A 26,285-nucleotide genomic window follows, 5' to 3' on the forward strand; every position below is an offset into this window, starting at 1 on the left:
CCAACCTCTAGATGCCTTGTTCTGTGAAATAATAAAGAGATTTTACCACTGAAGCCAGTTTCAGTTGGGTCTTCCATAGCAGGCGAACACACCCCAACCCATAAAACCACGTCACTTGTTCTTACTTTGGAGAGTAATTGCAGACGAGGTAGACCGCATTCTCCCAAACATCTCCCCAGACATTCATCCTCTCGCAGGTGTTCACAGCACAGCCAATCTTGGTGGTTGTGGCCCAAACTATCTGAAAAGATGACATCCATACATCTGAGCCCAAGGGACCAATGACCAGGGTGATATAATCTGGTCTGGATCCACAAGGTGCTGGCACTAAAGGGGTGTGTGGTGAAGAGGTGAAGGAGCAGATTCTTCCCCTAACCCATTAAAGAGCCACACATTTCTTTAAAACGAACAAAAAAAAGAACAAAAAAACACACGAGGAAAATTCCCCAGCAATGTAAAGCTGCCATAGAAGTTTCTAGCGCCTACTCTCAGTTTCCGTATTTGTGAACTGGCCACAAACAGCCTGGCCCACCAGCTATACTTTGAGTAATGCTCAATTAAAGGAAAAGCTTAAGGCAATGATAGAGCAGAGGTTTTCTGACTGGGCAACAGTCCCACAGGGCCAGGTGAGTGACAGTGTTTGGGGGTGCCAGGCTGAGGTCACACCTGATCTTCGGCCTTACCTGTGTGTAGTGGGTGCACATGGCCCCAGAGCACCTCTCTGGACACCAGGGGTTGCACTCGTGGGGGTAGGGGTAGGTGTAGTCCTTCACCTCGTCATACCAGGATTGCACGTGGAAGCCAGGAGAGCGATACCTGCAGGGGCAGATCAGCTTGTTACGTGCCAGCCACCAAGCACCCAACGACAGAGACCCCCGCTGGCAGCACTGCCACCCATGGGGCAGCTGGAGGGGGTGCTTCTTTGGGCCAACAGCCCCATATCCCACCCAGTATCTGTTAAAAGTGCTTAAAACCCGAATTGGCCTCCTCTGGGTTCCAGGAGTGTCCCTGGGTGACCTACAAGCCACCAGTGTGTGCGGGAAACTTTTACCTGGCTCCCGGTGAGTTCTTTTTTATGTTTATAATTATGTATTAATTTTCACGTACGTTTGGGGAATCCCATATTTCACAGATATTACCGCTTAAGAACAAATCCCGTATTTCACAGATATCACTGCTTAAGACAAAACTGAAGGTGCAAGTCCCTTTACAGTCAATGTAGAGAAAAACAGTAAGTAGATAATTGAACAGATCCTGCCCAGATAACTGAACTGTGGCAGGGGAGGGTCTGGAAGTTGGGAAACAGCTGGCTATGGCAGACAGGGCAGACAGGTTCCTGTCACACACACACACACACACACACACACACACACACACAGCCAAAGAGCAGCCTAAAGCCTCACGTTTCTGTAACGTCATGACCAGCTTCGTGCCTTGGCTGCCTGGGGACCCGAGGACTCAGACTCAAGGAAGAAAATTCATTCAAGGTACAGGAACCCACAGGTGTGCAGAGCCCTGCAGTCAGCTGGGCAAACCCTTGTACCAAGCTCCCCTTTGGGATTTTATCACCTGAGCCCTCCCTCGTCCCCAGCCCTGAGGAGCACGCCCCCAGCCACTGTTGGTGGCCACCACCCCCTCGCTTCAGCCCTGTCCGCCAGGTTGGCACCGGGAAAGAAAATAAACCAGGTTGGAACCCCCGGTCGCGGTCACCAGCAAGTGTCAACAAAGCGGTTTCAATAAAGAGAACAGATGTGGTGGCGACTGGTGACTTCTGAGGGCACCGTGGGGACCCGGGTGGGGACCCAGGCAATGGTGGTGGTCAGTGCTGTGGCTGGAGAAGCAGCCTCCCTTCCTGGAGCCAGCTCGGGGAAAGAGACACACGCAGCAACAGAGCTCTAGGGACACAGGGAACCCATCACCAGTCTGTCTATTTCCCTGGAACCTCACAGCCAGGCTGGGGTGGTTTTGAAAGGAGAACAGTTGGCTGCAGAGGGGCCTTCAGAAGAGGGTCTCTTTTGTAAAGTGAGTTGGCAATATTCATCCAGAAGGGGGACAGTCTTTGTGCCCTGGGACCCATCAATCCTACCCCTCAGAGTTTTCCTACTGAAATCATTCAAATGAGCCAAGGGGGAAAAGAAAAAAAAAAAAACAACCTAGCTACAAGAATGGAATGGCTTGGGCTTCCCTGGTGGCGCAGTGGTTAAGAACCCTCCAGCCAATGCAGGGGACACGGGTTCGATCCCTGGCCAGGGAAGATCTCACTTGCCGCGGAGCAACTAAGCCCGTGCACCACAACTACTGAGCCTGCGCTCTAGAGCCCGTGCTCCACAGCAAGAGAAGCCACCGCAATGAGAAGCCCGCGCATGGCAACGAAGAGGAGCCCCCTCTTGCCTCAACTAGAGCAAGTCCACGCATAGCAATGAAGACCCAACATAGCCAAAAAAAAAACCAAAAAACAACTAAATTAATTAATTAAAAAAAAAAAAAAAGAGGGGCTTCCCTGGTGGCACAGTGGTTGAGAGTCCGCCTGTCGATGCAGGGGACACGGGTTCGTGCCCCGGTCCGGGAGGATCCCGCGTGCCGCGGAGCGGCTGGGCCCGTGAGCCACGGCCGCTGAGCCTGCGCGTCTGGAGCCTGTGCTCCGCAACGGGAGAGGCCACAACAGTGAGAGGCCCGCGTACCGCAAAAAAAAAAAAAAGAATGGAATGGCTAAATTCCAGTCTGTCAACTTCATGGCCCAAAGGCAGCCTTGACGAGGTGATAACCATGGCAACTATGTAACAGAAAATTGTTTGATATCGTATGAGAAGGAAAAAAAAAAGAATTAACAGCTGTCCTGGCCACAGTTACAGCTACGTGAAAACATGCCGGCCCACAGCCAGATGCAGCCCAGAAGCCCAGGAACACGCAAATTGCTGAACCAGGGCAGTGGATCGATGGGTTTGGTTCCCTTTAGACATTTTCTCTTAATGCTGTCACAAGACTGACTTCATAAAAAGCAGAAAAGAGTGCTGGGTTGCTGTGGTTCCACGAAGTCACACCTCTGGACACACGGTGACACCTGCCCAGGTGCTTCCCGGAAGGGCACTGGCTAAAGGAGAATGCAGCTACTCGTGGCCCCATTACACGCCCCGCTTCAAGAGCTGGAAATAGAGTAAACAGGCGCTTGAAGGCAAGCACACCCTGACATGTACTTTGAGGGGCTGTTTCCAGCCCCGGCCAAATTTTCAGTAAGTGTGGCTCAATGAAAGCAGACCCTGGGCCCCTGGGCCCCCGTTCGGAGGACTCGTGTGCACAGCACGTGGTCAGTGAGTCTTAGCCGGTCAGAAGACATTTTGTCCATTTCCCCTAAGGCAGCCAGGCCCTAGCCCGGGAGGGGCTGCCAGCTGGCTTGGGGGCTCGGGAATGTGGCCCGGTTGACCTGGGGGAAGGTCTGTGGACGACATTTAACAGACACTGTCAAGGCCTTGGAGGTCTGGCGGCGTGAGTGAGACCCTGTTCACGAGTAGGGGGTCACAGTGGCTCTTACCTGCCCCAGTGCACGGCCAGGTTCTGCCCGATGGACACCAGCAGGCTGTTGGGCCCATGCTCCCAGATGCACTCCTGGGCCCAGGCCACCGCCGACTTCTCCAGCTCTTCATCCCAGGTCTGCAGGAGGACGAGAAGTGGGCACCAGGAGGTCAGGGTCAGGGGTGGGTATAAGAACCCAAACCGCAGAGACGCCCCAGCTCAGGCCCTGGGAGACCCCAAGGGCCGGGCTTTGGCTTCCGCGACACTAGACGCAGGGACTTCGTGCCTGTCTCCGATGGGCTCCTTGCTTGGGAGGTGGGAAGTGGCCGGTCAGCAAAGAACCTAGAGGAGCCCCGATCCTCAGAGCACCTGCTCGGCCACTAACTTGTCGGGGACACTGGCAAGTCCCTTCTCTCAGCCTCACTCTCCTCATCTGTGAAATGGGAGGATGAGTAAATCCTGGAGATGAATGACGGTGATGGCGGGGATGGTTGCACAATGGTGTGAATGTAGTTAATGCCACTGAAGAGTGCATCTAAAAATGGCTGAAATGGTAAGTTATATATTACGTACATTTTACTATTATATATATATTTTTTAGGTAGCAAGAAATGCCTTCAACTCGCCCAGTCCTGTTACCCTCCAACACAGCCCTCCCTGAGTCAGGGGTCTGGGCCAAAGAATCTGCAGCCCTCTTGCCTCCCAGCTGGCCCAGGGAGCACACATAACTCCTCAAGAAAGAACACGGTGAACAAGGCAAGTAGGGTCACTTCTCTTCTGCGGAGGAACAGATGCCAAGCGGCCCTCCCAGCTGTGAGCCAGCGGCTGTCCCGCCCCCTCCCGGAGTCTTGGGGAAGATGCTGCAGCTCATGGGCAGCCAGGGGCTGCCCCTCGCTCTGGGAAGCCCCAGCCCTGGCACGCAGTAGTTGCTCACTGAAAGCCTATCGAGGCAGAGCCCCGGGACCATCCCGGAACAGGAACAGGAGACTGGTTGAACCAACTGTGGGACCCCTGAATGGAAGCTGCCCACTGCCCTCTCCTCCTCCTGTCTCGCTGTCTCCTTCTGGCCAAGATAACTGCGACTCCTCAACACCCAGGGGCAACTCCTGCCCCAGGGCAGACGCCTGGGGTGGGGGCGGGGTCACACCTCTGGACCCGCTGCCCATTTCAGCTGCAGGGGACATTCTGGGTTTCTCCCCAACAGTGCCCCACCTTCAGCGCCCACCAAACCCTGTACCACTTCTGCCTCGGATCTTTCTCCAGTGCCCAAGCACAGCCTGAAACAGGGGGTCAACGCCCTCCGGGGGCCACACTCAGTCAGTGGGAGACGGGCCTGTTGATAAGAGCACGCACCTCCCACCTTCAGAGGGCGGGGCAGTGAGGTGCTCTTGTTAGGTGAACCTGGGTACGGTGCCAGGCTCTGCCTCTTGCTGGCTGTGTGACTTCAAGCAAATGGTTTCACCTCTCTGTGCCTTTGTTTCCCTATCTCTAAATGGGCTAATGGTACCTGGAATAGGATTTGGGGGAAGGTTGACTGACAGCAGGCATGGAGCCCCCAGATGAGAAGCAAAGGAGCTCTCAGTCAATGGTACCTGGATATTAAGGAAGTTAACTTTCTCAAGCACCCGCCAGGGCAGTCATCATCTGAACACCTGCCCATTGCAGGTAACATTAGAACCATTTTCTTATTTAACTCCCCCAACAAGCCCTGGAGGTATGTTTTATCTCTCCATTGTTGCAGATAAAATGAACAAACAAACAAAAACCTCTGAGTTTAAGAGAGGTTAAGCAACTTGCCTAAGGTCACCCAGCTAGGAACTTGTTAGAACTCTAACAGCCCAGCCTCCAAGGGGGATCTTCCATCTTCCTGCTCTGCACGCTGCCACCAGGTGCTGGTCCCACTCCACTAAAATAATGGTTACTAAAATAATAGCAACAGTCTAATTCACATTTATTTAGTATCACGCATTATCTTACTGACTCCACCAAACAACTCTGTGAGAAAGGGACTTTTGTCCTCCCCCATTGTGCCTGGTGAGGAATTAGAAACACAGAGAGGCTAAGTAACCTGTCGAAGCCACACAGCTGGCACGTGGCAGCTACCTAAGCCCAGAGCCTGTCCGCTCATAAAACCACAAAATGGGGTATCTTAACCTCTGGAGTGCTAAAATCCACGTCTCAGTGCTCAGCCTGTTTCAAAGCACTGTGGCTAGAAGCCCCAGCAGGCAGGGCCGAGCAGGAAGCCATGACTCTGAGGCACTTTCTCAAATCAGTGTCACTTGTCTGGGTGGAGACGGGGCCGGGCAGCACTGCACCGAGGATGCCCAGAGGGAGGGGACGGTGCTGAGGCTCAGACGGCCGGCCCCGCCCCGAGGGCCCCTGCGCAGAGGCGGCCTCAACAACACCCCTAAAGGCTCTACTTCCCCCACAGGGGGGCTGTTGAGACGGAAGGAGCGAGATACCAGCTCCCATCCTGAGATACCATAAAGTAAAAAATAGGAAAACACAGCAGGCTAGTCACAGGCTGCCCAGGGCCTGTCCCTGCCTGCTGCGTACCCAAGCTCCTTTCCGCTGCCCTGAATCTCCCCCACAGGCACCAGACAAGCACAGGGCGTGAGGAAAAGGGCAGCAGAAACCCAGCCTGCTCCCCACGGGAGGCAGGAAACAGCCAGGACCCCGGCGGGGCTGGGGCTCGGTCAAGCTTCAGGCCCAGGAGAATGCCTGCTCCCTGGTAGGCACCACACAGGGCCTTGGGGTGGGGAGGGGCACAGGATGGAGGGCGACTGATCCAGAAAGAGGCGGAGAGTGTCTTTTCCCCACAGGGACAGAAGCCAAATGACCAGTTGCTGGGAAGGAGCGGGGAGGAGTCCGTGCCCTAAAAAGAAAATCCACCCTGATTCTCTCCATCCTTAACCCTATAAAGGTCTGCGCAGCTGCCCCAGGCGTTAGGCGCCCCATGTTGAAAGGGCGCCCGCTCTGCCTCCTAAAATTATCACAGCCCCTTCGGAATAAATGCTGAGAAAAAAGAAATGGTTTCATAACGAGTTCCCAGAGGACTGGGGCCTTGCTCAGGGCTCTGCGCGGACGGGCATCCATTCATCCGTCCCACAGCTGGTGATGCGCCACCTCGCACAAGCACAGACGCAGAGGGACTCACAGGCACGTGGGCAGGTGACCGACCGTGAGGGTGGCGGAGGTCGGAGCACAGGCCACACGGAAAGCGAAAGCTGAGAGTCCAGAGGAAGGAGAGGGCCCGGGGCCAGGCCTGCAGGGAGGTGGATACGGGAGTGATGAGGGTGCAGCCCTTCTGGGGGTGGGGGCAGGGGGTGGGGTCTGTAACACACACAGCACCCAGAGGTCTCTCTGGCCAAAGGCAAGGGAGGGAAACAGGCTATCCAGACGGACAAGGGCTTGTGATAGGAGGCCTCGGATGCCGGGAAGGAAGCACAGAGGGCCACCGAGGCTCCTGCCTGGGCAAAGGCTGGAAGAGAGTGAGATTTAGAAACTATAACGCGATACCAGGATGCAGAAGGGGCCGGAAGAGGGCAAGATGGGAGGTGAAACAGCCCCTGCCCCCACTCCAGGGTTGAGGCTGCCCCAATAATCAGGGGAGGATGGAAAAGGCTGGTGGGGTCAGGGGAGGGGGGGAGGCGTTCAACTGAGCGTGGAGAGGGGACAAGAGCACGGGTCCTGGACTCAGCTGGACCCAGGTCAGCATTCGCCTCCGCCTCTACAGCTGTGTGACCTCGGGCCTCGGTTTCCCAGTCTATAAAGTGGGGGGATACCACGGCGCCCGTTTCACAGGGCTGGGGGGATGGGACACGGAGACACATGAGTGAGGGCAGAGCTGGGGACGTGCACCGGGGAGCTGGGTGCCCCTTCTGCTCCGAAATGCAGGGCTTCTCCAGACACACAGGGGACCCTCCACTGTCCCTTCTCTACTCCTTCCTCCCCAGCAGACACCCCATCACTCACGGACTCGGCCACCCCTCGCTACTCAGACGGAAGGTGCCGGTAAATGGTGGGGTGAAGCTAAGGGTGACACAAGGACAGCGGTAACAGCACAGCCCCAGGGCTGAGCATCTGTGCCAGGCAGTCAACACATGTGCCGTTAGATGGTCGGGGGTTGGGGGGCACATGAGGTGGGATTTCCAAAGTAGACACTGAGACTCAGACTAGCTAAGGAGACGTCAAGGTCACACGGTGAAGACGTAGCAGAGCTGGGGTCGGACTCACCACAGCCTGGCCCTTGACCCTCCCCCTCCCCCTCCCCCCCTCCCCTCCCCCTCCCCTCCCCTCCCCCTCCAGGAGGGCCGGGAGCTTGGGCTGAGCTACAGAGCGGTGCAGCCTGTGCTGATCGGGTAGGGCATCCAGAACAGAGGCAGGGGGCCCTCTCACCAGACGTCCCCAAGCCTGCCATCCCCCCCTCCCCCCGCGGATGGGGCCAGCCCCTGTGGTGCCTCCGCGCTCACCATGTACTCCATGTTGGAGGCCGGTGGTGACACCTGGCCCCGCAGCCGGTTGTGAAGCATGAGGATCTCCTCCTTGTCCGCCCTGGGGATGGCCCTCCGGACCCGGGAGTGGGGTCTGTCCTGCTGGTATTTGCTGAGCAGCTTCTCTAGGTGTGTGACATTGGGCAGGAAAAAGCCTTGGGCTCCACAGAGCAGTAGCACCAGCCCCAAGGGCACAAGGCCGTTCAGGACACAGCTCATGGCTCCACGCTGGCAGCAAGGGCTGGGATGACAGGGGGGCCTGGGCTCCTGAGGCGCTTGCGTGCTCTGAAAAGAAGCAGAGGGCGGCAGGAGAAGTCGGTCAGTGTCAAAGCCACGACGGCACTGACCGTACTGGACGTCATTCTCCCCACTTTGCAGATGTGGAGACTGAGGCCACAGAAGCTGAACCACCAAGGTCCCGCAGGCAGGAAGTGGTGGAGCTGGGACTCAAGCCAAGGGTCTCCAGCAAGGCAAGCGGCCTGACGCCACACGGGATATCCTGGCTGGGTCTCTCCTGGACTCAGCTTCTCACGGTACCATCCATTCTCACTCGGAGTCAGCATTTGGACTCATTCAGGACTGCGGTGGGCCTACGGCCTGAATTAAGTTCCATCTCCCGCCCCCCAAAGAGATCGCTAAAGTCATTTCACGTCACGAAAGGACGTGCCGTGAACCAGCGTGAGTGGCAAACTTCCTGGTCCCTGTGAAGTAAGACTCAGTTCCCAAAGCGACTGTCAGGCATCCCCAGACCCATCACCGCATGAGGCCCCACCTATCACGGCCCTTCCACGGGGCACCACCCGTGTAACCGTCACACACTACGACACCATCTCCCAGGACCCAGCCAGGGACCCAGCCGCGCACTCTGCCGATTTGCTCCTTGGAGAAAGTGACAGTAGAAAGAGAGAGGACCTCCAGGGGTATCTGTGTACCCACTCTCATCCCATCCCTGCCTGGCAGAGCCCCTAAACAGCCTGGCGTGCAGCCTGCCTCAGGCAGCTTCTGTCTGACAATGAGCCCGTTACAGGCACTGCCGGGTGTTACCCAGTTGGCTGCTAAGTTAGTGGTTCATAGGGGTTATTAGTACCCAACAACGGCATCAGTAGGGCTGAGGGGACAGCAGATGGTGGCTGGGACTCCCGGTCCTGCAAGGCCCATCTTGGAGCTGCACTTCCCAAGCAGTATTTCTGGAACCCTAACCCTGACACGTGACGGGCTGGGGGCGTGGCGCACGGCCTCGTGGTCACAGCGGTTGGGATTCACCCCTCTCAGAGACCCCCGGTGCCGACTGCAGTGAATCCCTCGCTTTATGACCCAACAAGGATCTTGACGATCCCTCCTTGCCTTTGGGCAACAGGCCCTTTTCCCAAATAACGCCGCTTACTAACTTTTCTTAGTGTCTTAGGAAAAGCTGCCTTAGTCTTGGAATACACTTAGTAATTTTAAAATTCGAAGTTAATTTATGAGGTGAATTTCCGCTGTGCCTTGTGTTCCTTCCCAGAACCCTTCCTGAGCATCTACGTGGGCCCGCCACCTCATTATGCCATTTCCAGTCCTCACGACAACCCAGGAGGTCGGCCTGTTATCGCTCCCATTTTACAGGGGGGAGGCTGAGGCTTGACGTGCTGGTCCCAAGGCCGCTCCACGGGTAAGACTCGAACCCAGGTGTGGTGTCTCTGAGGATCCTGGATTTTCCATCACGCTACCCTGGTTCCACGGGGTCACACTAAAGGTCACAAAGCATGGTCTTCCCCCTGGCTTACTGTCTGGTCCAAGAAGACAAGGCAGGGCTTGAATGAGTGTGTTCGTTCACCCTCTCGCCTCTGCTTTACTCCCAAGGAGAGCCGGTCAGTCACCCAATGACCTTTATTAGACACCTATTTTGTGCTGGGTGCCGGGACACGAAGATGAAAAGGGCACTGTCCTGGCCTCAGGGAGCTCCCAGTTGGGCGACAGGCAAGGAAACCCACAGCCCCTACCCAGCGGGACAGGCCTGACAAGACAGCGCGGGGAGCTGGAGGGAGGGGCTCCAGGGCCCCCCTGGATGGGGGGGAGGCAGCCAAGCCTGGACGCTGACCCACCCGGAACCCCGGGTGGCCCCTCTGGTCTTCTCCTATACGGGCAACAGCTGCGTTTTCACCGGTCGCGTGGTCTGGGGCTGCAAGCTCGCAGCTGGAGGAGGACATCCTCAAGGGCGCATCCAGGGCATCCCAGGAGACAGAGCTGCAGCGGAGGAGCTATGGGAACGCAGCAGTTCCCATCTCCAACCCTGGAAACTCTCCAGGGTCCTGACCGAGCTTACGCCATCTAGGGGGAGGCCTGACTCCTTGGAGTGGGTGAGATGTGGCCTCCCTCCCGAGGAGTTCCCTTTGGGGCAGAGCCTCAGGGACCTGGGTGAGGGTGGGGGACTTCTGAGTGCTCGCTCGCCCTGTGGGGATCAAGCCAGAGACGCAGACGCTCTCAGGGTCCCTGACGTCTCCCTGCTTAGTCACACCACCATATACGAGCATTTCCCAGCGGCAGAGGCCAGGCTGAAAAGGATGCCAAAACGCACTGACACTGGGTTAAGATTTAGGACAAAGAAGGAGCGGAATCAACATCACGGAGCGTCCACTCGGGTATCACGGCCACAGCCGATTGGCTTTACTCTTCAACCCGAGGGGCAGGGCACCCCAAAAGGCATGAAATAGGAATTGCTTCCATGACTCAACTAAACTGGGTTTGGTTTAAATCACCAACGGGCACAACTCAAACGACTCTCAGCAGGGGGATGGGTAAATGAATTGTGAGTCCGTGTGGGTGGAATATTATACAGCAAGTAAAAACGATGGCCTGGAGCTCTGTGAGTGTTGGCATAAACAAAGCTCAAATCTAATGTTGGGCTAAAAAAGCAAGTTGTAGAATACTATGCTCATGGCACTATCTGTGTGCATTTTAAGGCATATAAACCATACCTTGTATAAACCATACCTTGTATAGTTTATAGATATGTGTATATGTACATACATCTGTGCATATGTGTGTATTACATACACATGTATTATACATGTATGTACATATATGTATACGGTGTGTGTGTGTGCGCACATGCACCTGCATGTGCTTGTATGGTAAAACCAGGACTGAACAGACTAAGTTCATGGTGGTAGATAATGCCAGGGTGAGGTAAATTGAACCGGGAAGGAGAATATGAGGGAACTCACCTTGATGTCTAACATATTGTTTCTATTAAAAATCTCGGGACTTCCCTGGTGGTGCAGTGGTTAAGAATCCACCTGCCAATGCAGGGGTTTGAACCCTGGTCCAGGAAGATCCCACATGCCGTGGAGCAACTAAGCCCGTGTGCCACAACTACTGAGCCTGCGCTCTAGAGCCCGTGAGCCACAACTACTGAGCCCGCGTGCCACAACTACTGAAGCCTGCGCACCTAGAGCCCGTGCTCTGCAACGAGAGAAGCCACCGCAATGAGAAGCCTGCGCACCGCAACGAAGAGTAGCCCCGCTCCCCACAACTAGAGAAAGCCTGCGCGCAGCAACGAAGACCCAACACAGCCATAAATAAATAAATAGGTAAATTTATCGAAGAAACAAATTCTCAAGCAAATATTGCAAAGTGTAAGCTCCGTTCACGCTGAGTGCACAGGCTGAGTTGGCAGGAATGTGATGTAGTCACCAGAGGAGGGTGTCCTCGGGGGCCGGACATCGGTGGTGAGCGCATACTAGCCTTTGGACTTGTCTACTTTAAACTTTTTAAATATTAATGAATAAAACAAAGCAAAATGCCAAAGCATGAAAGGACAGTGAGACCACTGCTGGTTCCAAGTGCATTCTCCCGGCATGTTCTCCTGAACGAGGGTGACCTTACTCCGGAAGACTTGGTCGGCCGCCTTCACTCTGAACATTCAAGGGCCTTGCTTGGTCCATGGGCCGCAGACGGGTCCTTCCCTCCAAGGGTCCAGAGACAACTGATAAAGCCTCAGCTGGAGCTTCAGAGTTGGGAGAACCATGGGGTTTGTTTGTTTGTTTGTTTATGGCCACACCGCGTGGTTTGCGGGATCTGAGTTCCCCAACCAGCGATTGAACCTGGGCCTTCGGCACTCAAAGCACAGAGCCCTAACCACTGGGCCACCAGGGAATTCCCAACCATGGGGTTTAGTCAAACCTTCCCACGGGGAGAAACACAAGTGAAAAGAGGTGTTTCTCCAAGTGGCTTCTCCACCTTGAGACAGTCGCTAGCCTGGACCACACCAACTTGTCTTGGGTTGGGCCATGCGGGACATGGTGCTGGGCGGCACTACTGGGTCTGAAAACGGTCTGGCCTGGCTGCAGCTCAGGGAGGGTTGGTGGGGTCCACGCTGGGGAGGGGGCAACGCCTGTACCTGGATGGCTTCCACTAAGTTTGGGCCATAGGAGAACACTGAAGATTTAAGCAGAACTGTAACAGTAACAGGGCTGGCATCTCACATCTACATTCCAGAACACAGCACTGGGCTGGCACGCAGGGAAAAAAAAAACAGAATCTTGGACTGAGCTGTGTGGCCTGCAAATTCCTGTGTCGAAGTCCTAACCCCCAGCACCTCAGACTGTGACTGTATTTGGAGAGAGGGTCTTTAAAGAGGTGGTTAAGTTAAAATGAGGTCATCTGGGTGAGCCCTGCTCCAGTATGACTGGTGTCCTTATAAGAAGAAGGGTTTAGGACACAGACACACACGGAGGGACGAGAGTGTGAGATACAGCAAGGAGACCGCCGTCTACACGCCAAGGAGCAAGGCCTAAAAGAAACCAGCCCCGCCGACACCTTGATCTTGGACTTCCAGACTCCAGAAGCGTGAGAAAATGAATTTGTGTTGTTTAAACCACTCAGTCTGTGGTACTTTATCCTGGCAGCCCTAGCAAACTAATACAAGCATCAGATAGTAAGCGAGGAGAACTGTGTTCTAAGTATCCCACTGGCAGCTGTATGGAAGAGGGTAAGGGAGGAGCAGAGAGGCAGATGGGGAGGCCAAGGGTGGGATCGTGGCTGGAACCTGGGCAGTGGCAATCGGCGCTGTGTCACAGCACAAGCCCATCAGCCGAGGCGACTTGGCCGGGGCCACGCCAGCCCGCCTTGGCCTTCAGCCCCTTGGCATTCAGCTTCCACTGCCGAAACAGCTCGATAAGAGCCTAGGGAAAAAGCACTTCAGCCCCCTTTCCATCTACAATTTAAAAGAAACAGACTCACAGACATAGAGAATAGACTAGTGGTTGCCAAGGGGTAGAGGGGATGGCGGGTGGGGTGGAGTGGGAGTCTGGGGTTAGCAGATGCAAACTATTCTATAAAGAATGGATAAACAACGAGGTCCTACTGTATAGCACAGGGAACTACATTCAATATCCTGGGATAGGGCTTCCCTGGTGGCACAGTGGTTGAGAGTCCGCCTGCCGATGCAGGGGACACGGGTTCGTGCCCCGGTCCGGGAAGATCCCACATGCCGCGGAGCGGCTGGGCCCGTGAGCCATGGCCGCTGAGCCTGCGCGTCCGGAGCCTGTGCTCCGCAACGGGAGAGGCCACAGCAGTGAGAGGCCCACGTACCACAAAAATATATATATATATCCTGGGATAAACCATAATGGAAAAGAATATGAAAAAGAATATATATTTGTATAACCGAGTCACTTTGCCGTACAGCAGAAATTAACACAACATGATAAACCAACTATACTTCAATAAAATAAATTAAAAAAAAAAAGTTTTCCCAATGAGACATACACACTGCCCACCACCACCAGGGGCTTTCCAATGACACGTACAGGCCCCCACCAGGGAGGCCAGCGGGGCTTACATGGAGGGAGACCTACCGCAAGCCCGTTGCTGCACTTCTCACTTCACCCTCCCGATGAGTCAGAGGTTTGGGCTCTATTGCTCCCATTTTACAGGTGAGGAGACTGAGGCCCCTGGAGTGTCAGGAACCTGCCCAGGGTCACACAACTGCAAGCAGAAAACCTGGGGCTGGAATGCAGCTCTGTCTGACCTCCAAGCCCCTTCCTCAATGCCACAGTGCCTTCCCAAGGGGTGGGCTTCCTTGGGGATTTCCCGTCACTACCCACACAGGGGAGGGCCGCCCACAAACAACCCAGCACTCACTGCGACCCTCCCTTCCCTTCTCTGCTTCCTGCGCGGACAGTGGGGCTCAGTGGAGACAGGCACCGTGCCCCACCCCAGGTAGTGACTCTGTCGAGAAGGCATCCGTTTGTCGCCCCCAGGGGAATGAAACCTTTACATCATGGTTACATTTCACCAAGATACTCCCCGTCATGGGGCTTGGCACCCACCCAGTCTCTATCTGCTGACGTACCTTTGACTAAAATATGACGCCCGCACCGACGGACCCTCTCTGCCGGGCACCCTCCAGCCGTCCTAACGTTCCCGAGGGGCTCACACTTCAGGGGGTCAACCCGAGCTCCCTTCTGTTCCTGGAGACGGAGGCCCACACTCCCCAGCTCTGCACTTTTGTCCCCGCTTTCTCCTAGGGTTGCCAAAGGCAAGCTTCATTTCTGGAGAAGCCCTTCTCCACTCTCTGTCCCTGGCCTCCTGCCAAAAGCCCGAAACACCCGCGTGGACGGCCGTACAATTCACAGAAACGCCGTCTGGGAGACATCGTCTCCTTGGCCCCAGTTGCAAAACCCAGCCCGGAAGACCACAAACAAGATAACGGCGCCAGGGTCCCATAAGCACATACCAGGGGGCGGGGAGGGGACCAAGAAAGCTTTCACGCCCCACGGTCAACGTCCAGACCCAACCTGGGGTCAGATTCCTGCAGCACGGCCTCAGCTTTCAGATGCACTTGGACCCTGGCTGTTTTCTACCCCATTTTCTGGAAAACAAAAACTGAGCCCGGGAGACGTTATGTGGTATCTGTGAGGTTGCGGGTCTGGTTTGAAGTGAAACCAAGGCTTGAAATCCAGCTTTCTGGAAGCGTGGGGAACTCTGAGCACGTGGGTGCTGCAACGTCAGCTCTGCCATCACCCCTCTATCCCGGCTAAGGCTCTGGGGACATTTAGGGCATCCACAGCCCCGCATGTCCCCCATCTAGCCAGGGGTCTCCTCGAGGGCTAGCTCCTGGGGGACGCTGCCGCCAAATTCAACTCTCAGGAACGAGAGAAAGAAAGAGAACATGGTTGGAGTTCGATGTCATCCCGCCTGGGCTGCCTTCGCCTATGTTTAAGAAAGCCTGCCAGAAAGATGACTCGTAGGACGGAGCCTGCCAGCCGTCAGCCCCGAGACCGTGCCAAGCTCTCTGCTTCTGCACATGCTGTTCTCGCGGCTCATCTCATGACCCCAGCCTGCCCCTCCCCCGCCCGGGTCCCGCTGATGAATGAAGTCCTGCTCGTGGGTTAAGACACAACTGCAGGGTCGCTGCTTCATCACGGCCCCAGACCTGTCCGCCTTGTTCACCGCTGAACCGCCAGCTTCTGACCTCGTTGGGACGAGGAGATCCGCACATTCACTACGTAAATATTTATTGAACACCGCTGGCGCCTCTGTGGGTGAACAGGACTGACAGGTCTGCACGTGTGATTCAGCTCCAGGAGGCTTCCAGAAAGTGACGACCCTTCGGCTGAGCCTCCCTGCTGAGCGGGGACGGATCAGCCTGCAGCGGAGGGGGCAGGCCGGGGTCAAGGGACGAGCCGTGGTACGAGGAACGATGGAGATGAGGAACACGAGTGTTACAGTATTACAGGGTTCGCTACGAGGTCTATGGCTAATAGTACTGGCTATGACGATAGTGATGGTGATGCTAAGTGCTCCACAGATCATGGTGTGGAGGGATGTGGGGAAGGCTGGGATTAACAATGGGGAACACAGTGAAAAGGCTGTTCTCTCTTCACCACATTATTTCAAAGCCCCACCTCTGGGCTTCCCTGGTGGCGCAGTGGTTGAGAGTCCGCCTGCCGATGCAGGGGACACGGGTTCGTGCCCCGGTCCGGGAAGATCCTACATGCCGCGGAGCAGCTGGGCGCGTGAGCCATGGCCGCTGAGCCTGCGCGTCCGGAGCCTGTGCTCCGCAACGGGAGAGGCCACAACAGTGAGAGGGCCCGTGAACCGCAAAAAAAAAAAAAAAAAAAAAAAAGAAAAAAAGCCCCACCTCTGCTTTGAGACAAAAATCTAATTTTTAAAACTCCAATAAATGTCTTAATGCTTGTCGGGGGCGGGGGAGCCCACCCCTAAACTTGAAACATGCTTCGGCTCACTGCATGCCTGGGGCCTTGGACACGTTTTCCCAGCTTTCTGGGGAAGTGGGTTCCGAGACGCCACAGACCGGGTCTGCAGCGTGAATGTGACCAACTGGCCGGGACCTGGATTCACAGTGGTGACAGTCAGCCGGTTCACAGGCCAATGCGGTTGCAGTGCTGGGTCCCCTTCCAGGGCTCAGCTCGGCTGAGTTCACCGGCCGTGGGTGTCGAGGCCTCAGCAGCCTGCCTCCTGTCTGCTCACGCTTGCTGCCTTGCCCGCTAAGACTGGGCGCTTCTAGGTGGCTGGAACCACTGCTGTGCTGGTAAATGTTTAACAGCTGATGCTCGAAAAACCCCCAAAATACCCACCCTGATCTGTAGTGTCTGCCAATTCTCTTGGTGTAAATATTCCCACCACGGCAACTTGAAGCCACCAATGTGGGGTCACTGCGCATGGAGTTTCTGGAAAGAGCCTCACGATAACACAGAATGATGTCGTTTTTCCATCACATGCACAGAATAGACATCAACCACCCCAAGGGCAGAGAGAATAGTAAAGCGAGGTAAAAAAATTAGGATGCGCGAAGTTTTGAGTATTTATTACCTTTGTTTTAAATAAGACTTATTTCACTATAAGTTTATTTAATGTTGGTGGTGTTCACGGGGAGTTATACTCAACATTTTGTAATAACCTATAAGGGAAAAAAAAGTATCTAGAAATACGGGCATATATACATATATGTGTGTATATAACTGAATCACTGTGCTGTACACCTGAAACTTACACGACATTGGACATCAACAATACTTCAATTAAAAAAAAACAAAATGATGGTTGGGTTGAACTTTTCAGAAACTTAACCACAACTTTTCTGAATACTTAACCACGGGCTCTCACAAGCCGGGACAAGCCAGCATGACCCAGTCGGCCAGTTCCAGCACAGCACTGGCCAACTGGGTCTTATTCAACTTGAATCCTCAGCGCGTATTAACTGCCCAGCAAACACTTATCCCCAATAACCCAGCCAACACTTGATGAGTGAGGGCGAAGCGGCAGACGTTGTTCTGGGTCCTCTACTCCCAGAATCTCGTATTTCATCCTCTGCACAGACTGATGGGGTCACTGCAATTATGATCCCTATTTTACAGATGAGAAAACTGAGGCTCAACACAGACAACAGCTTGCTCACGGTCATACAGAGCCTGCCACACTCTGACCGCCTACCCATCCTGCTCTCCAAAACGTCAGGGCCGTTCTGACCTGTGCCCCGACGTCAGCCGGACTCAGCGAGAGACCTCGAGGCTAACCCCCAAGCCCGGGGTGCCCCAGGCTCCTCTCTTCTTCAGAAGCACAAGGGAGAACGCAAAACGTGAGCGAGGCCAAGGGCAGAGCAGAGTCAGACCCACAAACCACCCAGAAATTCCAGGAATGAAGTGGTGGCTGGGCGGAGGGGGGCGGGACACCCCAGCCTGTCTCAGGCAGATCCCAGGACTGGGTAAGTATCAGACACCCCAGGGGTGGGGATCTCCCTCCTCCACTGGAGCCAGTTTTCCTTAAACCTTTCTCAACATAATTAGGGCACGACAATGGAGGAAACAGGCCTTCCCTTCCCTTGCCAACTGCTCTGCTCTCAACCCCACAAAGATAGACACTAGGCTTAACAAAAATGCCCCCCCCCACCCCGCCCCGCTGCAGGCACTCTTTCCTCCTGTCCCCTCAGCCAGAGATACATCCTTATGGGACACACAGGGCAATATCTCGGGATGCTTACTTGAACAAATACAATATACAAAACCCATTCAGTTTTTTAAATACTATGCTGAGAATATAGACAATTCTGAACAAAAAGAGAACACTCCCTCAACAATCATTTACTTAATCTACTCTGTGTGAAAAAAAAAAAAAAAAAAGAACTAAAAACCAGGTTTGTTCAGTGCAAGCCAAGATAATATATGAGAAGCCACTTTAAAGTGAACGGATAATAAATTAATATGTTCTTAAAATACCCAGTACATAACTCCTGGGGCCCCTTTCTCCCTTCTTGCAGATGTGTGGATGCTTCCTTGGAAACAATGCTCCCAGCAAAGCTTTAGATAAATGGCAGGAAACCTCCACCTCCAAGGGACAAGAAATCAAGGACCCCCAGGAGGCAGCGTCGATAAGCGTGGACATGGGGTCAACCCCAGTTCGAATCCTGACTCCACATCATTGAGCTGGGTGCTGCCCAGAGGGTCCCTCAACCTCGTGGAGTCTCCAGTTCCTCATGGGCAAAACGAAGCCCTGAATTTCTCCCAGGGCTGGGGGGGGGGGGATTTGCAGAGTATAGAGATGGTGGTTCTAAAGAGCCCAGCAGCAGAGTCCCAGGATCTACCGGTGCTTAATGACTGTTCCTTCCCTTCCTCCTCCTGGGTGGATTCGGGCATCCCAGATCATCTCTGCTCCAGGCTACGAGGCTGACAGCACCTGGACCAGCCTCCCACCTGAAATGCATGATTCACTGGTATTGGGTGGTACCTGCAAGGATGAGTCACAGCCTTGAACCAAGCTCAAGAATTCTATAGCAGCAGGCTATGGAATCTCCACGCTGCTTCACAGATGAACATCCCCAGGGCAACCCTCACATGGCCACGGAGTCCCTGGGATAGGCCAGTGAACAAGCCTCTGTCCCCAGGAATCGGGGGGCGGGGAGGGAGGGAACATCGCAGCAAATAGACGATACAGAGGCTGGAGAAAGGCAGCCCTGGGACACGGGATGGTGAGGCTGGGCAGAGGGAGGGGCAGGGACCACTCTGGCTGGGGTGAACTCCAGGCAGCAGGAACCACAAGCACAAAGACTCTGAGATGGTCACCATCTTGGCTTCAGCAAGGAAGGGTGCAAAGCCAGTGTGGCCAGGGAGAAATGGGGTCACAGAGGCGAGCAGGGCCAAGCAGCCAGGGGCCTTGGGGGCCATGACAAAGATTTTATTCTAAATGCACAGAGGGGGAACTTCCCTGGTGGTCCAGTGGTTAAGACTCTGCGCTTCTACTGCAGGGGGTGCAGGTTTGATCCCTGGCTGGGGAACTAAGATCCCGCGTGCCATGTGGCATGGCCATAAAATAAAAACAATAAAAAATTTAAAAACTAATTGCAAAGAGGGGTGCGTGTGTGTGTGTGTGTGTGTGTGTGTGCGTGTGTGTGCATGTGTGCGTGTCGGGTGCAGGGCAGATGAAGCCGATGGTGACAGGGTCTGATTTATGCTTTGAGAGCCTGGCAGATGTAGCATTGCAGACGAAGCTCACAGACATAACACTGAACCAAAGCCAGACTCCAGTGATGAAACATGCATGGTTCATTTACGTAAAGTTCAAAACCAGGCAAAACCAACCTATACCGTCAGAAGTCCGGAAGTGGTTACTCTGGGAGGTGGGGCTATGGGAGGGTTCCTGGGGGACGGTCAGGCTCTGTAGCTCTGGGGCCACAGCACGGGTACGCGCACTTGGAGAAAATTCATCACCCGACGCACGAATGCATGTGCATTCTTCTCTAGCATGTTGAACTTTAATAAAAAGTTTAAGAGAAATTTAAAGAAGTTCTGGCTTCTGTTGGAAGAACGGCTCCAGAGAAGCTGGAGAACAGATTATGCAAGAGAAAATCCTCCAGGGCTCCCCCAAGGAGGTTCCGCAGTGAGACAAGTCCGGGGCCGGGTCTCCTACAGCCCTTCAAAGTGAACTTGAAGGTGCTGGAGCCCAGATAAAGCTCCGTGCTGCCAGAGCCTCCCACTTGGGCCAGACACCGACTCTCCCAGACAGGGCCCAGTTCATCCCCCGTCTGAAGGGCACTTTGTCCAGCAATGCCAAAGCCGAAAATATCTCAGTCCCCGGGAAGCCCGGCCTTGAAGGTTCCCGGGAATAAACAGTGTTTTTACAGCAGCCCGTGCTTCCCCCATGAGAACAGACTGGCTGTGTTGGGAGCCGGTTTGGGGGCGGGATGGAGAGGTGCAGCGCACACGTGCATACACACAGATGTATTTTAAATGCTGGGAGGGAAACAACCCATTCTTTCACAGGGGCCGCTTAGGGGTTACAAACAGACGGACTTCACAAGCTCCGGGGCACGCGGGGCTCTAAATACAGGCGGAAGGAAAAGGCGGGAATCCTCAGGACACTTGCTCGGGCCCCAGAGCAGCGGGTGCCAACGCCGAGCGCTCTTCCAGAATAAAGTCCTAGGCACACGTCAAGAGCTTGTTCTCAGGGGCCTCGGCTCTGGACAGAAGAGGTCATTCTAGCTCCCAAGCCACTGGCTCCATTCTCGCCACGTGACCTGTTTCTGGTCACACCAGGTCCTGTAAACAGAACCTTCTGCCCCCATCAGCCAGCCCCGCCCACCCCATTCTGGGGCCGGGGCCCAGGGCAAGTCTTCTCAGCTTTCCAGGGCAACGGGTCCCACCCTGGAGCCCGCACCAGAAAGTGCTGGAAGCCCCGTGAAAACGCAGATTGCCGCCCCCCCCCCCATAGCTTTAGGAGGCCTGGGGCAGGGCCTGAGAATCGGCATTCGGACGAGCTCCTGGGAGCCGCTGCTGGTCTGGGGACCCCACTTTGAGAACCGCTGCTCTAGGTGGTAACAGCCTCTCAAATCTTCTCACGCCGCACCTCAGTCCAGTGTTTCCCGAACTCCAGCCCTTGGCACACCCCCTTCCCCAAGCTTTGCCCACCTTCCTACCATCTCCCTGTTCTAGTTCACACTTCGTATTTTATTGAAGTTGGCTTGCTTTGGGGCTTCAAAGAAATTTACTTTAAAAAGGGAAACTTCTCTCATCGGCAGGTGCAGAGAACCTGAGGCTAGAGGAAAACGGAGCACGAGGAAAGCAGAAGAGAGCTGGGGCCAGGGGCGTCACTGTAGAGGGCGCTCTCTGCTGTAGCGAGGTCAGGGTGGGGAGGCATTCGGGGCAGAAGGCACCCCCTGAGACGGTCGCCTCGCTGTGACACAGAGGAGAGAACAGCGCCTGGGTGGGAGGCCTTTGCTGCTGGGTCACTAGACACGCTCAGTCACCTCGGGGACCAGCAGGATGGGCTCCCCACACTTTGGGGGATACTGCTCATCCCACAGTGATCTGTTCTCAAGTACAAAGGCCACCCTGTGACTCTCCTGTGCCCCGCAGCCCAGAGCAGGAAATCCAAGCTCAGTACAGCTGACCCCACCGCAGGGCAGGCTCCTCCGCCCTGAGCCTGACCCTTAGACCCCAGACACCCTGAGCTTGTCATTCTCAGGGTGCCAGGACCCTCCCCTCCTCCAGGCCTTTGCACATACCTGGTCCCTCCCCTTGGTGTACCCCCCAACATCTCCCCCGCACAACGTCACCTTTCCTTGCCAGAGAATACTGCCTCCTTGCTCTAAAAGGACTTCTAGGATCTTAGCAAGTCAGCCTCAGCAGTTGCCGGCTGAATGCCAGTTCCCAGTTCTAGAGAGATCCAGGAGTTTTTCAGCACAAAAGAACCTCAGGGCGGGGTCCATTCTGGGACACCTGACTGCAAACAAAATGGAAGCTGGATTCTTTTCCCTTCTGGGATTTCACCATTCTGTACTCACCGTGGGATGCGATCCAGAAACTTGGACTGAAAATGTGGGATTTCATAATTTATATTTTTAAAAAATGATGGTCCAAAAGTTGCATAATCCTCATTAGGACTTTCCTTTTTCCCCTCAATCTGTGGTTTTTGTCTAAGCTGACACAGCATTTGAGACAATCAGAGAAGATATATCTCCCTCGGGCTGTAGCGTGAGAAACTGTCTATCCCCACAGCCTTGAAGAGGGGGTGTCTGTCGGTGAGTACCCACAACTGCACAGCCTGGGGTAGAAAGCTGAGCTCCCCCAGGGCAACATCTCCGACAGGAATCTCCGTCAGGTGCTCTCCTGGTGCAGAGGCAGGGGAACTGTGGACACCTCCCCCCAAACACCCAGACGCCAGATTCTCATTCCTGAATGAGATGATCTCAGTTGATGTTTCTTCAAGAGGGAAGTCAAGAAAATGGGACACGTGTTCCTGAATACCATGTGACCCAGCTATTCTGCTCCTAGGGGTAGACCCCAAACAACTGAAAACAGGTGTACAAACAAGACTGTGTACACAGATGTTAACAGCAGCATTATGCCCAACAGCCAAAAGGTGGATATGGCCCAAACTTCCATCAGTGGAAGAAGGGATAAATGAAAGATGATCTATCCATACACTGGAATAGCATTCAGCCATAAAAAGGGATGCAGCACTGACACAGGCTACATCATGAATGAACCTTGGCAACGTTGTGCTCAGTGAGAGAAGCCAGACACAAAAAGCCACATGCTGTAGGATTCCATTTATATGAAATGTCCAGTATAAGCAAATCCAGAGAGACAGAAAGCAGATGAGGAGTTGCCAGGGGCCGGGGAGGACAGACGGGGAGTGATTGCTAATGACGGTTATGGGGTCTCCTTTTGGGGTGATGAAAACGTTCTGGAATTAGCCAGTGGTGACGGTTGCAGAACACTGTTAACGTACTAGATGCCACCCAACTGTGCACTTTAAAATGTAAAATTTATGTTGACGAGTACTTTACCACAATAAAACCTTTTTTTTCAAGGAAAAAAAGAAAGAAAGAAAAAAAGAGCATGGCTGGCCCTACCAACCACGACCCAGATGTGCCTGACCCTCCCTGTTCCAGAACAGAGTGTGCTCCCTTTGGGACTTTATGAGGGGCTCCAGATGCCCTATCCCGTGAAGGTCTGAGAAGCTATTCAGCTCAATGGACTGAAGATGAAATGAAATGACGCCTGTGTTATATTTTCCTTTCTTGACAAGCCATGAGCCCCTTTGAGTGATGCTGGATTTGCACATCTGGGACTGATCAAAAACCAGTGAGTCTGCAAAAAAGGGGGGGAAAAAGCTTCCTAGGTCGGGAGCAAGCAGACACAGAGGCACCTCCCATTCGCAGTAAATTACTCTGGTGACAGAGACAAGAAATGTTCCAGCTCCCACAAGGCCAAAGAGGTCGGCATTTGGGGGTCCTGCCTTGAAAAGCCACTTTTCAAATACAACCTACCACAAACCCCAGATATCCAACGTGAGGTCTCTGAGGGAGGGACGCAGTTTGGGGGCTTTTCAGAAGCTCATGCTCCTCGGCTGAGCTCCAGCCCCTCCCCATCAAGCCAGCTCTCCTTTCCAGACGCAGGACTGTGGGAGCAGCTGGCATTGCTCTGGGCTCCCCAGCGGGGCCCTCTGCACGTTGATACAGGTAGCTGTCAGCGGAGTGGATCCCAAGCCCCTCTCCAGGCCCCCCCTTAACCGGGGCCAGGGATTCAGAACCCACATGGCAGAAGCCTTGCGCAGCAGCGTACTCCGCGCTGACAGTCCTGTGGCCGGCCACCGGACGGGCATCTTCTTCCAGAAGCTCGGGTGGGGTCCAGCCAGGATGGCAGCTCTCCCTCGCTCTGGCCGTGTCACGTGGGGTACATACCTTAATCACTCTGAGCCTCGACTGCCTCCTTGTAAAAAGCAGGACAGTCCAGCGCATAAAAAAGCCAGCAGGATAGGTCATCCGTGTAAAACCCCAGGCGCGTCTGGGCCACGGTGTGCGCCAGATAGATGTCAGCTGCTGGGAGGATTACAGATGCTAGCATTACTATTCGTACTCCTATTTTTTAAGAGGCTGTAAAAATCAAAATCACTCTCTTCATTCTCCTCCCTGGCTGCGTCACCAGCGACGAGGCTGGGGCTCAACTCTGCTGCTGTTTCACGCGGAGCCCCTCTCAAACGCAACGGTTCCTTGTTGAAGGTCAGGTTCAGACGCAGAATCAGCAGTTGGGCAGAGAAGTGCTTTAAAGGAGGCAGGACCCAGCCGCTAAGCGTGTAGGGTAAGTGGACAGAGAGACCTAGGGTGACAGCATCACACGCAAGCCAGGGGACCTTGGGCAAGCACGTCACCTCTTTGAGCCTCGGTTGCCTCATCTGTAATGAAAACCTAGAGGCCTCGTGCCCAGGTGTGTTGCAGGTAAAGACGACGGCAACGGCCCTCAGAGCCAGCACACCAGCAACACAGCTCCCATACCTTCTGCTCCTTCCCCCACGTGCAAACAGCCAGGTCAGGGGCAGAAAGCGAAAATCAGGTGCACAAGACAGAGAGCCCTGAGAGCTCCCCTCTGGGTCTATCTGGAGAAGGGGGCACGGCCTTCACCTTGACCTTCACATGGTCTCTCATCTGTCAGGCTCCAGACCCTTGGTGTCCTGACCCCACTGGGGAAGGCAGGCTCACCCTATTCTGCCCGGGCAAGGAGACCAAAGGTTCAAGGTAGAAACTCACAAGCCCGCTCTTGGTTGGAAGTTGAGCTGGGCGCCTGTCAGACTCCCAGCTGCTTCTCTTGACCAGAGGAGTAACTCACCTCTGGCTAAAAGACACCCAGTTCAAATCGGACTGCGATGAGCAGACGTCAGCTAAGCCCTTCCTGGCTTGTCCACCAGCCCAGCCCTTTCAAGGGAGGTTCTAGGTCTGCACTGCACGAGGGGCTCGCCCTGGCTCTTCCACCTGGGGCTGCAGATCTCCTAGACCCCAGAGCTGAGCCCTCAGCTCCCAGCCGTCCCCCCACAAGAAGTTTATGCAGATATCCACTCTGGTTGAAGAGACCCAGGAACTCTTCCCAGACCTGTAGGAACTCTGATATGCCCCACGCCTGGACGCATCCACAGCCACATGGAGCTTTGGAGGCAGACAGAACTGGGTCCCAGCCTCCGCCCTGCCTGGACACTTCACCTCTCTGACCCTCAGGAAGACTACCTGGAAGGTTTGTTCCAAACAAAATCATAAAGGGGCGTGGCCCTGTAAACTTGCCAAGCAGGACACACACGCCCTTAGGATCACCCCGGCCCTCCACACGTGGGCAGGACACATTCGAAGTCCTGCCACATACACACCACCAGCTTTCTATTTATTGACGCCCACTGTGTACACAGGAACGCAACAGATGCTAGCGAACTGCACAGGTGAGGGAGGAGTACACAGCCTCAGGGAGCACCATTGTGCGGTCAGACGGCCTTTGAGTCCTGGCTCCCTAGCTTGCAGCATGTGAGGTCTCAGGCAACTTGCCCTCGCTGAGCCTCAGTTTCTCCATCTGTGGACGGGCATGCTGCCGAGCACGGTTGTGAGATACAAGTGGCGCGCTCAGCTAAGAGCCTGCACACAGTAAGCCATAAGAGACGGCATCTGCTCTGGCTATTTCAGCTTCTCGGAGATTGCGGGAGCGGATCGTACGGTGCAGAGAGAACAATTTAAGTCACACTTACCTCCCTCCGCAGGGCTCCAGCCACCTCCTCGCCGGCGTCTTCTGAGTGGAGTGGCGGCAGCGTCAGCAGCAGCACAGGCACAGCGGCCACAGCGGGCAGGTCGCGGGATACGGGACACCGGTGCCGCCGAGAGATGCAGTGGGTCCGAGGACCCTGCGCGCCGCCTCTTGTAGGCTGCCCGGAGCCCCGGGGCCACGCCCCGCGGCGGTCGGCGGCGCTCATCGCGCCGCGCCGTCGCGGCCCCGCCCTTGTACTCCCGGCCTCGCCCCGCCAGGTCCTCCCCCACCCCACCGGCCCCGCCCCTCCCGGCCTCGCACCACCCCGGGAGCCCGGAGGACACCCGGAGGCGCGGGCGCCCGGGGTCGGGTGGGGGGCGTCGCAGGGAGCGCGGGACCACCCGCGCCCAAAGAACTCCGCTTGACAAGAGGAGGACGCGCTCAGTTTCTCGTCATGACCATAAAAGTATCGTTTCCATTGACAGCTTAACTATGCACCCAGCGCGATGCCAGGCACTTTCCACCAGGGGTGTGCAAATTTACCAAATTCCACTTCTCTGCGGCTCAAGTGGAAAATGGGAAAAGGGAAGCTATCTCCTGTGGATTGCAGCAAATGAAATCAGGAAGGGCGGGGGCTCCACCAACTATGGTGCAGAATATACACTTGCTAATTTATTTCCATCCTCTACGCGCTCACTCTTGCCACCCTCACACACACACACACACACACACAATTTCCAAGGTGCGAATGAAGACAGGAAGACCTTACTGGATGAAGGCA

The 26,285-nt window shown here is 55.0% G+C and overlaps 1 protein-coding gene across 1 annotated transcript in view; it reads right to left on the bottom strand.

The window, feature by feature from the left end:
• The window catches only part of CRISPLD2 (cysteine rich secretory protein LCCL domain containing 2), a 64,471-nt gene extending 38,872 nt beyond the window's left edge, over positions 1-25,599 (bottom strand). The window contains exons 1-5 of the mRNA XM_082863574.1: positions 25,509-25,599; positions 7,983-8,288; positions 3,530-3,648; positions 684-816; positions 126-241 (exon numbers count right to left, since the gene is read on the bottom strand). Coding sequence (XP_082719700.1) covers positions 126-241; positions 684-816; positions 3,530-3,648; positions 7,983-8,222 — 608 coding nt within the window. The 5' untranslated portion in view covers positions 8,223-8,288; positions 25,509-25,599. The remainder of the gene's footprint in view (positions 1-125; positions 242-683; positions 817-3,529; positions 3,649-7,982; positions 8,289-25,508) is intronic.
• Positions 25,600-26,285: the final 686 nt, after the last annotated feature.

This window comes from Leucopleurus acutus (genome assembly GCF_964270905.1).
Source record: "Leucopleurus acutus genome assembly, chromosome: 20".
In the NCBI taxonomy this organism is placed as follows: domain Eukaryota; kingdom Metazoa; phylum Chordata; class Mammalia; order Artiodactyla; family Delphinidae; genus Leucopleurus; species Leucopleurus acutus.